The sequence below is a fragment of the Chrysemys picta genome, chromosome 1 (genome assembly GCF_011386835.1).
Source record: "Chrysemys picta bellii isolate R12L10 chromosome 1, ASM1138683v2, whole genome shotgun sequence".
Classification (NCBI taxonomy): domain Eukaryota; kingdom Metazoa; phylum Chordata; order Testudines; family Emydidae; genus Chrysemys; species Chrysemys picta.
The window spans coordinates 196,308,779-196,327,754 of NC_088791.1; the positions used below are offsets into that span (position 1 = coordinate 196,308,779).

General features: G+C 41.1%; 1 protein-coding gene across 5 annotated transcripts in view; it reads right to left on the reverse strand.

Annotated features, from left to right (window-relative positions):
- The window catches only part of DSCAM (DS cell adhesion molecule), a 614,601-nt gene that overhangs the window by 15,628 nt on the left and 579,997 nt on the right, over positions 1 to 18,976 (reverse strand). For all 5 annotated transcript variants that reach the window (XR_010594753.1, XR_010594754.1, XM_005304452.5 and 2 more), the window contains 2 exons: positions 15,911 to 16,108; positions 10,383 to 10,685 (listed from right to left, as the gene is read on the reverse strand). Coding sequence is in view for 1 of the 5 variants with exons in the window: in XM_005304452.5 (XP_005304509.1) it covers positions 10,383 to 10,685; positions 15,911 to 16,108 (501 nt within the window). In the remaining 4 variants the exon portion in view is untranslated. Of the gene's footprint in view, positions 1 to 10,382; positions 10,686 to 15,910; positions 16,109 to 18,976 lie in introns of those variants that run through there.

The following is an 18,976-nucleotide window of genomic DNA, read 5'->3' on the forward strand; positions in this document are numbered from 1 at the left end:
CTCTCAAGGACTGAACTCACAACCCTGGGTTTAGCAGGCCAATGCTCAAACCACTGAGAACTGAGTTCAAAAAGGAATTAGATAAGTTCATGGAGGATATGTCCATCAATGGCTGATGGCTAAAATGGTCAGGGATGCAATCCTATGCTCCAGGTGTCCCTAAACCTCTGACTGCCTGAAGCTGGGACTGGACAACAAGGGATGGATCACTAGATAGTTGTCCTGTTCTGTTCATTCCCTATGAAGCATCTGGCACCAGTCACCTTTGGAAGACAGGATACTAGGCTAGACTGACCATTGATCTGACACAGTATGGACATTCTTACATTCTTATATCATCCATTTCACTCTTTTTAGTCAGAATCCCGGGACAGCTGAATGTCCTCTTGCAACATTTGTGCAGGTTGAAGAGCATAGAATTAGTATTGCAAATCCAAGGATATTAAATAAGCACTGTAAAGAACTGGGTAATGCTCCCTAGGATATCTCTAGCAGCTACTGAATGTTGATGGTAACTGGAGAGGGAATCCAGGTCCCTTCAAAAAATAGAAAGGATGGGCCTGATTCTCCATTGCCTTACACCTCATGCAGTCATTCACATTTCTGCAAATTGGGTGTAAAATGCTGGTAGCGTTTTGCCAATACTTTTTTCTCACTTAGCCCAAGTATGAGTGATTATCAGGTATAAGGCAATGGAGAATTTGGCCCAATTTTTGATGAAAAATGGAGTGACCATATAAGTGCAAATTTTTCACATAGAGTTCAAAAAAGCAGAAAGAAACCCAATGCTATTCTAACCAGTTTAATCAACTCTATAGACTTGTCATTATAAAGGATAATCTCAAATCACACAACCTGCAATTACACGATTTATCAGACAGCATACAGGTTTCAGTTTAGATGTGAACTTGAACCAAAACTCTAGATTGAAACACCCTGAATCTTTAAGGAAATTCAGTTTTAGTTCTGGAAACAGACTTTGGGGCTTGGACTCACCTCTAGTTTCAACCAGTGCAGAAATACAAGAGAGAGAAAAAAGGGGACATAAAACATTCATTTTCTCAGGTCAATGCTATTCTTGAGTCAAGCCTCACAGTCATTAATAAATCTCCAATGGCTGAGTTCATATCAGGTTCAGGTACTGCTGCCAGCCACTTTTCAGCAGAAATTGAGTTTCAAAATAGATTTCCCCTCCATGTTGCACTCTAATCTTTGCCAGGTAGAAAACTGAACCTCCAGCTTCAGCATCATTGAATTCATCACATACCAGTTCACATCTCTTTTGCCTGAGTTGCAGGGCTAGTATTTGAAAAGAAAGAATGAACCCTTTGAACTTTATTACTGCATACTTCATTTTCCCCCCTCATTGCACTGAGTAGCTTATTTTTATCCATACTGTACGAGTCTGGAAAATAAGATTTGTGCCCAGGCCTCTCTCTTAACTTTCACCTCCTTCTTGGGATCATAAAGCAGCATTCCACATGCAGCAACTAATCTTCAACATCTGCTTCAACAATTGCTTTATGAGCAATTATTTCATAGAAGTGATTGCATTCTGCGTCTCCCGGGCTTGTCCTCACTTAGAAATTTTGCTGCTTTAATTATGCTGCTATACTTAATGTGGCAAAACCCACTGGCGTAGATGCAGTTATAGTGGTATAGCTTATTGTGGTTTGGTAAGTGGAATAAGATATACTGATATAAGATACCGTTATACGAGTATAACTGCATCTTCGCTGGGGCTTTTACTGGCAAAGTTATGTTTCCAAAAGAATCATATCCCTAACTAACATGGTTATGCCACAGTAGACCAGACCTCAGTCTTCTGGCAGGCATGCCTAGCATTGAATAGATTAGAAACTAAAGACCTTATACAAGTTGTTATTGATAAAGGGCATATAAGAGAATTCTTGGACAATGTAAGCATATTTAAATCAGAGGATCTGGATAACATGCATACTATATTGTGAGTAGTTCTTCACATGGCCACACAAAGGATAGAGGACAGCCAGGATTCCATCCCTCAGACAGCCTTCACTCTGGGTGCTGTGGGGACTGCTAGGGCTTTATGCCTGACATAATCCTCAAGGAGCAAGTCACCAAGGAGGGGTGGGAAGTGGACAGAGCCATAATTCCTCCCCCAGCGAGTGACACTAAATCTATTTCATTTTATTATGACTTCGGTTGATGAGGCCATTACAAGATTTAAAATGATAATAACAGAAATGTATTTTTAATAAACTCCATGGCTGCTATGTTTATTGAAGTTAGAATAATTGTTGTGATAACTCAATTTTGTGTTATTATTTTCAAAGCAGAAAATAGCAACATTATGAGAAAACTTCAACTATGTCACGGGGTTTGCTACTCACTGCTGTGACGCCTCCCTGTGGCTGCACCTGGTGATTAGCCCTCAAACAGTTTGATGCCCCCTCCTTCAGTCTTTGCTCCCCCCCTCTCTGAAATCAACTGCTCCCTTTTCATGCTTGGCCTCCAGCCAGGTAACTATTGTTTTCCCCTTCCAGGGTATCAAAGTCCCATGGGATGATCTGTCTCAGGGAGTCTTCTGTTCCGCTGGCCAGACTACGCCAATTCCCCAGGGGCTGGTAGGGGAACTCAGGCCTGCCCTCTGCTCTGGGTTCCAGCCTAGTGACCCTATGTCTAGCAATCATGGTCTAAGCAATCCTAAACCCTGCCACTTTTTCTCTGGGCTCTTTCCTTTCTCTGTCTTCTGGCCCATACCTGAGTTACCACTGGAATCTCCGCCATTCTCTGCAGCTACTTCACCCTCTCTTGGGCTCTTGCCAAAGTCTGTTTTCTCAGGCAGGATCCCAGAGTTTATTCCCCCCTAGGACTCCTCCTTGTCTCTTGCCAACTCTCCTCCTCTCTAGGGTGTGACAGTAGAGTTCCTCCCTACAGTCCCCTGTTACCACCAACTTCTTCTCTTTGTAAACCCAGCTCAGCTCCACCCCGAGCTGGGCTTCATCAGCCATTAGGCCCAATCAGCCCTGATTCTCCTCCAGATGCAGCCTGTCACAGGGTAATTGGCCCTTTTTACCTGCTCAGGCCTTGTGTGAGGTAAACACCCCCTCACAAACTATTACAATTCTCTTTTCTTATCTTCCATTTAAAAAAACCATTGAGAGGACAGTGAAAGGCAAGAACGGAGCATGTCTATTTCAAATTAATAGATTCCAAGGCCAGAAGGGACCCTTGTGATCATCTAGTCTGACCTCCTGTATAGCACATCCAGGCCACAGAACTTCTCCAAAATTATTCCTAGAGCATATATTTTAGAAAAACATCCGATTTTGATTTAAAACTTGACGGTGAGGCAGAAGTCACCATAGCCCTTGGTAAATTGCTTCAGTTGTTAACTAAAAATGTATGCCTTACTTCCAGTCTGAATTTGTTTAGCTTCAACTTCCCACACCAATTTTTTCAAAGCAGGTACTAACGCATGTATCAGTTTCCCAGGTAGACCACAGGCATTAGCAGTGGAAATTGCCTAACACTGATGTGCTAATGTGCCTCAGTCCTGACCCAAAGGACTAGGGCTTGTGCTGAAATGATAGTTCAGTCTCCATAACTGGTTCAATCACAGTCGAGACTGCCAGATAGTGGCAATAGGGGTGCAATCTGTGATGTGGACACCTGTCCATTAAGAACCGCCCTAAGCCCATCAGCTCTTCTCACCTAGATGACTGGATCACCACGAAATGTTAATTGATTGAGGCACCTACTAGCCTGAGCTAGTCTGACATTGTTGACCAAGAGGTAAAAAATCTCTGTATTTTCAATTTCCAATTGCTTTCATTTGATTTATCCATTGTTCTCTTGAAGTTAGGTGAACTCCCAGACTTCCAGGAGCTTTGAAGTTGAGGATGATATTAAGTTCAATGCTAACAATATCTTGGCCTCATTTTTCACATATTACATGTTATTAGCACTACGAAGATGATGGGCATTGGGGGTCTGTGACACAGTGGCCATTGGTGGTTCACTACTTTGTGTCAGCAACTTTTGTCAGGCCTGACATCTAACCACACCTAATATCCTGTTGTCATGACGTGTACCCAAACAGGTAGCATGTAATATAATACATAATACTCACTAATACTAATAACTCACTGATCATTAGTATTCTTGAATGATGTATTTATGAGGTGTGTACAAAGAGTTATGGATTCATGCTAGAATTATGTTCTTAAAATGTGTTTGGCAAGCAGTGCATAAGCCCAGTCTGCTCTAGACAATGGAACATGTATTTGCTTGTTGTCAGGTAGAGACAATGAAGGCACATTTACATAAAAGATAAAGCCATCAACCTAGTGAGTGGGGGAGACTGCCTCTTGCAGTAGTCTGAACCTCAGATGATAAGCAATTGATCAACTGATCAGACACAATATTACTGCATTATAAAAGTGCATCATGTAAGGTCTTTTATGAAAGCTAATGATACACTGGTGATTAATATCATGGTAAAAATTATGTATTAGCACTAGATGAGGAATTATGAATACTCACTGATATTATGCTTTAAAGTCTGTGATCAAACAAAGGGAGGAACAGGTTTCTTCCAGACAGGAGATAAGGCAGCTATCTACCTGTCTCCAATGAAATTAAGCAAGGCATGATCAAAAACAAAGATAGCCCCATTGGAAGTCCACAGGAACGGAAGAACAGTATGAGGTCATCCTGAGTCTGGGGACAAAACAGTGAGTTTGGGAAGATATAAGGTGAGAGACTAAGCCATCTTGTTCTCCATCCCTCGACAGATACAAAAGGCCAGAGCTCATGGAAGCTGAGAAAGATGGGGGCTGGAGTCTCTGAGAACTGAATATAGGTGAGAAACCTATATTAGGCAAAGACCTTTCACCTAGGGAAACAAGGGGAATGATCAACTTGTACTTCTGTGAAAGGTCCTGACTGAGAGAAACTCAGCCATGGGTGGAAGGAAAAAAGATTGGTTGTCAAGTTAGGTCTTAGCCACTAGAAAGCATATTTTATTTTTATTTGCTTGTAACCATTTTGGCTTTATCCCTTGTACTTGAACTCACTTAAAACGGGTCTCTTTTTGTTAATAAACTTGTTTTGCTTTTAATCTAAACCAACCCAGTGAAACTGCTCAGCTCAGCTGTGTTTGAACTGAAGTGTTTGCTAACTCCAGTTAAAGTAATAAACCATGCCTTTGTCTCTTTGAAGAAACAAAAAAACCTTATTAATTCTCTGAGTGTTCCAGGAGAGGGCTGAGACTTCAGTGAAGGTGGTTTGGGGGAAATTCTTGACTGGGGGTGTGTTGGGGTCCACTTGGGTAATAGTAACTAAGGTTGGTGGAGACAAGAGTGTGGTTGAGGTGTAACGAACAGGCTGCTGGAGTCAGACTTCTTGAACCAGGGCTGCTTAACACACAGACATACTTGTATGTTGGCTGGGAGCGTCCAGACAGGAAACTACAGCAGCAGAACATTTTAAGAAACTCAGGGTTACAGGAAAAGCAGTGACACAACCTCTCACTGGTTTGGGTTGTACCCCAAAACATGACAGGCCTCCTCGTTATGAAGGGCCCATTTTGCACACAAAGTTTAAAATACTATCATACTGTCTCTCATATCCCCTTGTTCTTTTAACCTTCATTCTAGCACATGATGCCATCACAGTGGCATACTGTGCAGTATGACCATCACCAAGACAAGATGACCTAGACTCAGAGACTCAGTTAGATTTTGTACATTGAGTCAGCAAGGTTTGCAAAATCTGTAGGCTGCTCTGTGCCTGCAGAATTGTAAAAGGTCAAGGTATCATGATGCAATGATTAACAAGAAGATTCTATTAATACCACTCTTAGCCCATCCAGGAGGTAGATCAGAAAACATGCTCCTGCATTTTGAAACTTAGGGAGAGAGAGGTATAGTGCAGCAATTTTATTTTAATCAATGATCTAAAATGTCCAATTGACCATTATTAAGAAGTAAAAGAAAAAACACTGTGTTAATGTTGACATAAAAGCAAAAGCAGCAAATAATATGAAGTCTCTCCAAAGAACTGTATGTGGGTTTGGAGAGATTTGCAAAATGCTTTTAGAATTCCGCCTTTAGAACTCTGAAAGTGAAAATTCATAAACCATTTTAATTCTCTGTTCCATATCCTGCAGCTGTGATTTCTAAAAAAAATATATTTAGAAAAACACAACTACTGGAATATTTAGTAATGCAACCCCTCCAATGGTACCTTATAAATATGCTTTGTGGAATATGTTCAACTGATATAAGTGAAAATGATGGAATGCTTGTGATGTGATGGAGAGCGAGACATATTGTAGCAGAATATGCTTAACAGTCTGCATTGTTTAAGAATAATTTAGCTGAATATTTAAATGATTTTCCAGTGATGCTGCATGTCTCTAATTTAGTATAAAATTATTCTTGTTTTCAGCTTTGTCAGTTTGTTTTATTAGGTTCTATCATTTTCTTTTTCTTTTAAATGTCTCTTATTGCAGTGTAATTGACTAAATGTTAAATTCATGATTTTATAGTTTCACGTACCTGACTCTCTTCATTGTGTAGACTTAACATAGGAGCAGAAATCCAGGTAAACTAGAAGCCAATTCTAAATATGCCTGCCACTTGCAAGTAAGCATGAGCATCAGAAAACTGGGGATCAGAAACACAGTTGACTGGGAGAGGAAAAGAGGTCACGGTCTTTAATTTCATCCCAAAGGACTGAAAGGTTTACAGTGGATTGGAATAAGTAGAGGTCTTTTATCACATATTACTAATTACACAATTAGAGTTACATTTAAAGTGCAGAGGTTCTGGAAAGGCAGCCCTAATTCCCAGCAGTAGTGCTGTAAAAGATCACATTTTAAGCCTGCCTAGATGTGTGATGAGCCATCCAAATTGAATTCCAATGTAAAATGCCAACCTGGCATGGTTATTTGCAGCTGTCATTTATAGGGATAAGTAAATATTCAAATATTTGGATTGAGATGACACTTTCTGAATGAAGCTGAGCTGGAGGGGAATAAGGGATGATCCTATTATTCAGATCCCTGAATAAAGTCCTCATTAAAACTGAAAATGGGCTACCCTGCCTTTCTCCCTCCCTTCTTTCAAATGGGCGCCCAAACTCTCCACTGCTCACCATTAGCCATCTTCAGTGGCTCAACCTAAATGGCTCAAATGCTACTTGTTGGACGAGTCAGCCACTCTGACTAAAGGGCTTAATCCTGCAAGGTGCTGAGCGCTACTGTGAGATGCTATGTTCCCACACAGGAGCATTCAGCAGTTTGCAGGATTGAGCCCTAAGGTTTCAGAGTTTTGTCTACATTAATGAGAGCAACAGACTGAGGAATGGTTAGCTAAGTACCTGAGTGGTTTGAATGTCAGCCCAAAACATCCCAAAATCTTTGACTCACTGACTTTGGCTAATATTGGTTCTATACAGCAAGTTATTTTATGCACCTATCTCTATCCATTACCTTGCTCTAAGGAGCTCTTACCATCAGGCGGTTTAGCCTCAATATTTCCAGTCTTTAAAAATATCCAGTTGTTATAATCTGGTGTGGAATGTCTTGTAAATTCCAAATACATTCTATTTGTAATCCAAAACTCTCTTGGGATTATTTTTGAACAATAGCTATTATTTATGCAGATTCCTACAACCATAAATTGGCAGCAGGAGGGCTACAGAAGTTTGACTGAAAGGTGAGATCAGAAATTAGGAAGAAGGAGGCATAGGTTACAGAAAATGATGTAATACAAGAGACAGAGGAAAAGAAAAATACCATGGAAACAGACAGGTAGATGTGATCTTGAAAAAGAATGACATTAAATGAGAAAACCAGAATCAAAGAGCATTGTCAAGGTATGCACCTTCAAATGTTGCCATTAAGCAAATCTAAACATTTTTATTTCTTCATCATGCTACCAGATGCACAATGATATCTTTAAAAGTAATTATATTTCAATTATTATTAACTTCCTCATGATTTCTAAAAAATTAAATGATTGAAAATATTGCCCCTTGAGTCACCCATCAACAGTGTGGACACTGGGAATATTAATCTATTTTTTAGCATTCAAGAATCAACTTCCTTATAATTCCATATGTTGTCTTAAGTCTTTTTAGTTATAAAGTATCATTGAAAGCTCATGTTAAGAAACATTTATTATCAATGAGCCATAATTAAGGCTCAGAGTCTGTCACGGAAGTCACGGATTCCGTGATTTTTCAGGACGTTCTATGACTTCTGCAGTGGCCGGTGTGTCTGGCCCCGGGGTCACCCGAGCTGCTTGGGCAGCCCCTGGGCCACCCCCACTCAGCACCAGCGGGGGTCTTGGGCTGCTGAGCCCCCTCACACCTCCCAGCACCAGTGGGGGTCCTAGGCCATGTGCCGGTGCCCCCGGGCCACCCCCCACCACAGAGCATCCAAGATTTAGTCAGGGGTACATAGTACAAGTCATGGACAGGACATGAGCTGTGAATTTTTGTTTACTGCCTGTGACCTGTCCATGACTTTTACTAAAAACACCCGTGACTAAAATATAGCCTTAGCCACAATCATGTTGGGCCACTAGAACTTGCATCACTATTCCAAGTTATTAAATCTAATTACCATGTCACATGATAGATTGCCTCTCCTTAATGCAAAAGGAAGTTAAAATTTAGCAAGAAAATGGGTGTGAATTCAAATCAATTTAGCTGATGGCCTCAGGGCTGACTACAAATCTTTAATTCACTGGAGGGGAACTGCTCAGATCTTAAACCATGAAGCTTTCCAGCTCAAGCGTGGGGACTGAATTTTAGCACTGGCTGCCCTCAGGGAGCATGTACATTATTTAGAATACATTAGAACATTTAAAAATATTAAATAAACATAAATAATTTATTTGGAAAAATGAAAGGAGTTTACTCTTCTATTTGCCTGAGGAATTTATAGAATGTCTGTTGACTGACTGGAAGGGGCAGATTGTAATTTTCCTTCAGCTGTGAAATGTGGATATTTCCCCTAAGCAAAGTAAGAAAAAATAATTACCTTTAATTCTTGTTTTCTGTAGATTCACATATCCCAAGTGATCACCACTCTTGGGGTCTGTGTTACCAGTGTGTAACCAGGTGGAAATCAGTCATTTTCTCCACTAAAGTATTTCCTCTACCCATCCCTCCTTCATCCTTTTGAATGGCTTGGTAATTCCCTTCCTATATTATTACAACTTCATTTCTTCTTTTTCTGAGTCCTTTCAAATTCTTCTTGTATACTTCTCCCACAAGCCCCTCCTGGCTTCCCTCCATGCTACTTCCTGCTCCTGGACCAACCTGTTCAACACTATTTGTTATGCTTGTTTCCTCTCTTCCCCCCAAATCCCCTTTGTTCAATTAGTAGTATTTATTATTTGTGTTAGGATAGCACCCACAATGTATGAGTTGCTTTCTAAATGTATAGGGAGCCCTGACACCAACCCAGCCTAATGAACAAACTTACTAAAAATGAAATTAAAAATAAAATAAATAACCTCATAATGTTTTACTGTGTAAATCCTTCTTCACTTACGTCGTCTCTCCCTGTGTCGTGTCATGCATTGTCTAACCTAGACTGTAAACTCTTCAGAGAAGGGATTGTGACATATTTGCCTGCAGAGCACCACACATACCTATGCATTGTATAAATAAATACACATTATTAGGGTGTCACTAAAGATAGAATTTGTTGCCTTCCAGGAGCTGGACTAAAATCAATAGGCACCCATCAGGCATTATTAGTCACTAACAATTTGGGTTGGACTTAAGTTAGTGACCTACCAGTGGAAGGCTCCATATCCCATTGTCAGTCAGGGGGGCTGGAACAATTGGTACAGTGGGGGTGCTGAGAGCCATTGAACCAAACTGTAAACCCTGTATATGTTGGAAACCACTTCAAGCCCGGGGGTGCAGCAGCACCCCTAGTTCCAGCACTTATGTTGTCAGTCCCCCGAGGTAGCCTGTTCCCTTGATATTTTTAACATTTTTGTTTTTTTCCAGTTTCAAATAGTTGTACTCTCCCCTTGATGTCTGTGCTTACGGAATTATAACACCTCAATGACGTCCTTGAAAAGGTATTATACCTATCTGCAACCAATTTCAATGACATTTTTGGCATTCCTTTGAGATCAGTGAAAGGGTATTACTATGCCATTGTTTTTAATTTGTCTGTATACAGGAGGATAAACTTACACTGAATATAACATCAGTTATGATAAAAAGTGATTCTTTACTCTGTGAATACTTACCTTAAAGATGAACTCTTTCTTCCTTCATTCTGATATATCTTGTTCCATCTATCATGTTATGCATGCAGTGAAATACTCACCCAAAGTACCAAAAAGTTAGCTCAGTGCTCTTACCTGGCCGATGTGCCTTTGGAACTGCCATGTTCATCACACGCCCTCCGTCCTGAGGTTTGGGGGGCGAAGCAGTAAATCTGCAGATCCCCGATTCTGATGGTGTGCTTGAGGTCAGACTGTCTGTGTACTCATTAGTCCCTGCCGTTAGCTGCTCCGATGATGTGTCTGATATAAAGCATTCTGTAATTGTGAACTTGGCATGTCTCAGCTGCTCTTCCATCTTAGCATGTTCATATGCTCTCGCTAGCTCTTCGTACGTGGAGGAGGCACTTTCTGTGGAGACCATGCTGCTTCTTGCTCGATCTAAACATCCAAAAAAGATAAAAAAACAGTGTGGTCATTTCAGAACCTAAATCATTAATATTAAAGGGTTTTTACTAGAGTGTAGTTTTCCTGACTATGACTTGGATGAAATCTACTTCATCATGAATGTTGATCTTTCACACTTAAAATGAGGTCTCATTGCCTTACCAGCAGCATATGAATCAGAATTGACTTGTTTGCTTAGAAGCAGAAAAAAATGTTTATTCAGTAAGAAAAATGTGATTACTCTTCCCCCCGCCCCCGCACCTTTCTCTTTTGAAAAGTAAGTTTAGTGCTTTACGTGTCAAAAGAAAAACAGAAGGCCACTGTTTATCCTCAAAACAGACACAGCACTGCCAAGGACAGTTTCAATACAGTATCCTGTTAATGTGCCTCAGACATGTTTCAGAGGGCTCACCTCGAATGGTGAAAGGATAGTTCTCTTTCTATATTCATTCTGTTGAGAATGCCAACAAAGGTACAATAGAATGGCAATGATTCTGAGACAGACATCTGTTTTCTGGGAACTGGACTGAAACCACCAACTCATCTCACATAGAGCAAATGGCTGCATCAGAAGGTAACAGCTTTTGGTCATTACCAGTGTGCTTGTATTCTAGTGCCTGATTCATCACTGAAGTCACTGGTAACTTCACCATTGACTTTAATGGGCACAGGATCAAGTCCTTTGTAATAAAGAAGTGTCTCTTTTCCCATTGCCAATTCCCGGAGACATCAACTTCCCTTGAACAAGCATCATTATTCTTGAAGATTTACTTAATCACTTGTGTATGGTAAAGCATACTGCAAGTACAATGCCAAACCCTGAAAAGTGAAGCAGATGAGAGCTTTCTATTTAATTAAATGGGAAAGTCCCTGGAATGCTATACTTTTCAGTTGTGGTGTATCAGGAGAGAAGAGAAGTTTCACAAGGTCCTTGAACAGGAACCATGTCTTCTTCCAGATTTTGTACAGTTCCATGCACATTACTGATACTCAATAAATTAATAATAATAATAATAATAGTAGCTGCAACAACAACTAGTTCATAACATGAGACTACTACAGTAACTAGATGCAACAGTTTGTTAATTGCAAGTCTTTATTTTTTATATCATATACTAGAGTCTTGGTATCAGTTTTTATTCCATAAGAAGAGCACTACACCTGTCAATTATAAAGATGTAAATGCATTATTTTAATTCATAAGTATTTTTGATATGACTTAATTTGATTAGGACCTTCAAGCTTACCTTGAATGATTAAAGCACTTTTGAACATGTCTCCACTGAGTTTAAAGCTACTGGCCCATAAATCTGGGACAATTCATGAAATGCTAAACTCTGCCCTCATATGTCCCAAGCTGCCTTACTTGGCAAATCTGAGACCAGAGCTTGAAAGCAGATCAAAATTGGTAGACTCTTCATTCATTTCATTTATTGATTCTTAGGCCAGCCCTACATTAAAAAGTTAGGTTGATCCAGCTACGTGTCTCAAGGGTATGAAAAATCCACACCCCTGTGCAATGGAGGTAAGCTGACCTAATCCTCAGGGTAGACAGCAGTAGGTTGATGGAAGAATTCTTCCATTGATGGCCTCTCAAGGAGGTGGATTAACTAGAGTGACGGGAAAACCCATCCTGTTGCTATAGTATGCGTCTACATTGAAGCACTGCAGCTGTGCTGCTGCGGTGTTTTCAGTGAAGACATCATTTTAGACATGTAGCACAGCTATGTTTGGTTGTACAACTCAATACACAATTGTTTCATCTTTTAAAATAACAATAGATTTATCACTCTGACCCCATTCCTTTCCTAGAAATCAAAAGCATAGCATATATACTGTTTTGTCATCCCTGTGTTGCGTACCCCTTCCATGACCCAAGTTTACTTTTGATTTTAAAAACCTATTTTAATTCTAATATAAAACCCTGCACATCTTAAAGGGCAGGGATAGAGTTGGAAGGTGTCTAGTAATTAACAACTTTTGTTCAAATACTATAGGTTATGAAGCAGGCTTGTAAAATCATTGTTAAAGTTTACAAGCCCATGCAGTGAACCCACTTGCATGTCCTTTTCCATGATGATTGGATGATGATGAGAAAACCTAATGATATTTTACTTGTCCATCAAATAAAATGACTCTGGGTGAGAAGAATCTTGCTGTGCTGGGATATGTGACAATATGCTTGTGAAGCATGTGAGAATTTTCTGTAACATTTTTATGAACTGTCCATATGACTCTGTACCTATCACCTCAGTACTGTTACCCAATGAGTGACAAAGGGTTAAAATGTTGCTCTAGGGGCAGAGCAGGACACATGAGGTGTTTGACTCACACAGCTGCCTGGCTGGAGACCAGAATAATTAGCAATGGAGGTCCTAGAAGAGACAATGGAAACTCTTATGACCAAAGGTTAACACCTAACTGCAGAGGCAGCTGAACGTGTGAACACAGCCAGGCTGTGTCCTGAGAACAAAGGCAAGAGGTGTCAGATATCTGTGATAAGAACTGGCAACACAGAAACACAGCAGCTCTCACGGGAGACTGAAGGACAAAGAGACAGGGCCAAGGTGAATTCTAGAATAGCTTGGCTGGATGCAGCCCTGGCATTGGCCAGTCTGAACTCTCTCTTTATCTTTGCTTCTCTGTGCTAACCTAAGGACTTCCCATTGCTGTATTCTAGTTGATTAATAAATCCTGTTTTGAAAAGTCATACCAGATATTTGCTGAAGTGCATCTATCTCCCAAAGGGGTAAAAATCTCTGAACAGCAGTCTGCTTCAGTTGGACTCACTGAGAAAAGCTCACAGTGAGGAACAGATGTTCTGGAGCCTGGGAGGCTCAGTGCCAGAGGCACTGAGGCCATATGGCCTACCTTATGGAAGAATGTGACTCCTTGGGGGGATCTGGCACACTAAAGGGGTGCCCCTGGAGATGGTTTACAGATTGGGGCATAGCAAATCCAGGATCATGCCCGCAATCTAGCATGCCCATAATAAGGTTTTCACCATCCTTCTAGATAAAGAAGTCTGAATGAAACTGGAGGCATGTCTGATGGGCAACATGAAGCACTCTCTCTTTAACCAAGATGGACACACTGCCTTCCTCAACTCTTCTACTTCCTGACAGCCCAAGAGAGAGGCACCTGGATTTCCATGCAGCTTCGCACAGCAATATCCATGAGCCATTAGGGCAGCCCACCATTGCTCTTTTTTAGATTTAATTTGTGCATTATTAGGGCCCAACCTTCCCTTTGAAGAATAAAAAAAATATTCCACTGACTTAGATATGCATACATCTTTTTATAGCAAAGTAAATGTACCTTGATTCTTAATTGAATAAGTTTTACAAGTCTTTTTATTTTTATGTATCTATCCACATCGTCATGTAAATTTCACATAATTTGATTTAACGATGTACCTTACAATGACAAAAGCACAGCCCATAGGAAGTTCCTGATATTAATGTTGGATAGCATATGTAAGCAGAGGGTAGATTTTCAAAGATATTTAGAAGGAAGTTGTCCATTCTTAAAAGCTAACAGCTTAGTCCTACAAATATTACTGGGCACAGTGCTTACTACTCTGAGTAGCCCAGTGGAAGTCAATGGACGATATGGAGTGCTCAGCACTTCTGAAAATCAAGCTGCATATTTAGGTCTCTAAATATGGATTTAAGGAACTATCTTTAGGAATATATTTTTGAAAATCTTGCGCCAAACGTTTTTAGAACAAGGCAAGGCTGATGTCTGCTTTTTCTTACTCAGAGAATAACTGGATATTTTTTTAAAAAAACCCTCATATTTCTATTTAGTGAAAAGCTATTTGTGTATACTGCTTTGGATGGTTTTCTCTTCTGGGGCCTGACTGTTTTGAGACTTTCCTGTGTAACCACTCTAAACCCAGAGGTGAAAGTAAGCTGGTAAGGTATGGTATGGCGTACCAGTAAGAAGGTGGCCGCCAGTACACAGCCGACCAGACCAGCAGGGCCCTTGATGGTGGGGGGCAAAAGGGGCAGCTGCCCCGGGGCCTGATGATTTAAAAGGCCTGGGGCTCCCGGCCGCCGCCGTGGCTACCCCGGGGCTCCTGCGTCAATTTAAAGGGCCCGGGGCTTCCGGCCACCACTGCTGGTACTGCTTCCATGCCAGCGGGCGGAGCCCTGGGCTCATGCACCGAAGCTTCGTGCAGCATGGGCTGGGCAGTGCTGAAGAGCTGGCTGGGGGAGTCTGGCCCCAGCCCCGCCCCTTCCACGTGAGGCCCTGCCCCTTCTGGGGGCCCAGAGCCACCCCCCCCCCCCGCTTAGGACCCTGGCCACCCTGCGTACCGGTAAGTCTGTTAAGTTACTTTCACCCCTGTCTAAACCCCAAGGGATTACAAGCAGTTGCTTCTAGCCAGCCTTGAGCTAGGCAGGGAGTCACCTCCTTTGTCAGTGATATGCCTCAAAACAAACATTTTCCTTGTTTTTTTGTTTTTTAACCTATCTTTGGAGCTGCTGTGTGAGTGTTTCCCTGATCACATGATGTAACTCATTTAAGGCTGTACATTTCTTCATCTCTTGTTCAGTATAGAGGAAAAAGAAAATCAGCTTCACTTTTCAATCTCACAACTGCATTTTAACTGGGACACAACAAGGCTAGTATTAAGATTGAGTGAAGAATTGCATCTTCAGGTTCCTCCTTCTCATTAGAAATAGATACAGTTGCTCCCAAAGAAAATAAGGGCTTTGTCCAACGCCCATTGATGTTATTGAGTACTGGATTGGTCCTGAAAGCTGGGCATTCCCCCTATGAGCAAATTACACCACTGGAAACGACTTACCTTATAGTAGCTCAAACCTTAAAACCATTCCAGTTTTGACTCCATTTTCCCAGCGCTAATACTGCCACTTCCTGGCTGGTGCCATTTCATGAAGCAAATTCTCATACCTCTTCCTTAGAACTCAGGAAGTACATCGTTTCAGTGACCAGAAAAATTACCCACAGAACCATCAAAAAGATTTTGGAGTACATTTTTGGCATAGGAAGTCACGTACACAATGCCTGTTATCATAAATGGTAGTATAACCCAGGAGCAGTTGCAGTTAGAAGGTACGTTTTTAAAATGCTTTAAAAAGAAAAGAAAACTCTTAATCCCAGCAGCGAACATGGTAAATCTCATGCAGTGAATACTACTCCAGTTATGCTAGTCCTGTCTTCAGAGGGGAATTCTGCAAATAACATTATACCTGTATCCTGTGAGGGGCTGACACTGTAGCTGTCACTTTCCTTGTCTACTGATCCTGCAGCTCTGGGTGTTGGCAGCCTCCAATCTGTGGTGAGGGTGTGGGCTGATATAGTGGGATGGGGTCTGTTGAGAGTCCATTGACTAGCGTACCTGTTGCGAGCTGTGGGCCCAGTTTTTGCATTCCTTCTTGTAGTAGGATCTGTGATTGACAAACAGAGATTGACCAACTTTGCCATTAAGTTCTTCATTAGTCAATGAAAAAACACCAGCAGAATAACTGAAATGAAGTGGTGACTGAGGTATTGTTAAAAACAAAAACTGACAAAAAGGAGTTAAGGATGAAAATGTGTTTCAGCAAAGTGCAGTGAGTACATCCCCAAATTAGGACATTTTCTTCACAGAAATTCTACATGTTTATACAATTACAAATGTTAAACAGTCTGGGAATGAACAGGTAAAGGGATTCAAACAGTTCCCTACTGCCATGTAACTCTACTTTACTCACTATCACTTCATATAAATCATAATAACTCCCCCCCGACCACAAATTTATAAAATATAAATGAAAAGATTACAAATGACTAAGAGATTATATTATCACATTTCTTATTCTAGGGATCTTGGTTGATGTTAACATACAACAGTATTACTCACTATCAAAACCCTATGTGTTTATTAATTATTTATTAGTTTACATTTGGGCTAGTATGTTATTGATCATGCATGCTAAAGGGCTGCTACCAGGTTGCTGAATACATGGCAAATCTTAAAATCCTGCAAGTTCTGATGGCAAATTTATCCATAAAGATTCTTACAGTGTCTGAAAAAAATAAAATCACCCCAATTCTTCCTTAGCAATTAAAAAAAAAATCAACTATTTATGTAGGGCCTAAAATATTTTATACTTTGCTGCTCCAGAGACAATCCATCCATCCTTCCAAGGGAGTACAAGTAAGCTAACTGCCAAAATTGACTGCTTAGGCTTTGTTGACATCATCAGTAGCACTGGTACAAAAACAAGGCTTGTTTTTCGTCAGATGTAGGGCCCTACCAAATTCACAGTCCATTTTCCTAAATTTCATGGTCATAGCATTTAACATTTTTTGAATTTCATGGTTTCAGAAATTTAAATCTTAAATTTCACAGTGTTGTAACAAAATATAAACATGTAAAGCCCTTAAGACTCGGTGTTTCTCTAACTGGGGGTTCTGACCGACAAGGGGTTTGCAAATGATTGTGTGTGGGGGGGTCACGGTATTGCCACCCTTCCTTCTGCGCTGTTTTCAGAGCTGGGTGGCTGGAGAGGTGCAACAGCTGGCCGGGTGCCCAGCTCTGAAGGCAGCACTGCCGTCATCAGCAGCACAGAAGTAAGGGTGTACTTCTGTATACGTTTACCTTATAGTATAGAGTAAAAGTACAGAAAAGACCAGATTTCATGTGGGACACCAGATTTAACGGTCTGTGATGCAATTTGCACGGGTATGAATTTGGTAGGGCCATAATCATAAGCCAAAGGGAAAAGAAAAATCTTTAACTGGCAAATGGAAAGTGACTAAACCATCAGGGAAAGATTTGTCTTTTGAAGCTTCTATGGTGAGTAAAACCATCACTAGATACTGACTTGGACATTGTTTCTGAATCAACATTCCCTATGAAGCATTTACAGTGTGTTACTTCAAAGGTGCAGGTTATTTATAAATACAAAATGGCCATGCCTGTTTGACCTTCTGTTCAGATCCTCCTCCAATGCAAAACAAAAATACAAACTCAATGCCATCGATAAACACTGTATCACGCCTGCTCTTTAGAACAAGGACAATAGTTAGATGGCTAGTATCTAGCTATGAAAAGATAACAGGTTAATGTTGGAAATTATTAAGAGACTAGATTGTAAATTTTCAATCTACCCTGAGCAAGGCATGGTGCATAGCTGCGCCACTTCAGAAGCAGACTGAAGAGGGCAGTAGAGGGGGGTGCTGGGAACTGTGAAATTACTACACCATTAGCAGATTTCTTCCTCCTCTGTGACAGCTGAGGTCTGCTGGATGGAGGGACAGAGCTTTGCCTCTGATCATTCCCCATTCCTGTCTGTCCACTGTTGCTGCTCTCCCCTAGTACTATGAATTGTGATATCAGTATTTGGATGGTCAGGAGTGGGGAGCAAGGCAGTTCCTTGTGCCTCCTTATTCTCCGGTGTTGCTTTGTAAGGGTAACTCACATCCTCTGCAGACGTGAAATCCAAGAGGCAGTGGGTGGGTGTGGAAGATGCCATCCACAAATTCCCCGTGTCTAACAGCTGCACTCTGCAATTAGACACTGGTGGCAGGCCTGTGCCAGTTGATTCGGGCTTGAGGGCTCGGGCTAAGGGGCTGTTTATTTGCAGTGTAGATGTTCAGGCTTGGGCTGCAACATAGTTCTTTGCCATTTAGCAGTGTTCCCAGAGCTGGGACATGAGTAGCTATTCCTTGACTGGCATTTGGTAGCTATACTGTTTAGAAGATCTCAGCTAGCCCAGAATATCACTAATAAATAAACAATTGTCCATGTTTTCAGAACCTTTCATCCTGAAGGATCCCAAAGCCCTTTACAACCTATTGTGAAGTATATACACAGTGCACCACTGAAACACAATCATCTCTAGCAGGAGAGGGCAGCCACCAACAGTACACAACACATAGCACAGCATTGGGCAGAGGACAAATTTTGGCCAAGGATATTGGAACTGCTCTTACAAAGAAAAATGCCAGTGGATCTTTGAAATCCACGCAAGTCATGTAGGACCCTCTGTTTTTTGAGGTATAAAAGTCATCACGAAGACATGACCTAAATCTCCTGAATCTTATTTGAGTCCATTTCCCAGACTTAGTCTTAGAATATCTAGAAACATGCATGAACTTTAAAGGATCAAAGGTGAAATCATGGCCTTATTGAAGTCAGTGTAAGTTCTGCCATTGACTTCAATGGGGCCAAGATTTCACTCCAGACTGTGACTGTCCCAGTGCAGGTGAGCAGCATGGGTAAAAAGTGCAAGAAACTTTCCTCCTTCTGTGCAACTATGCAGATGCCA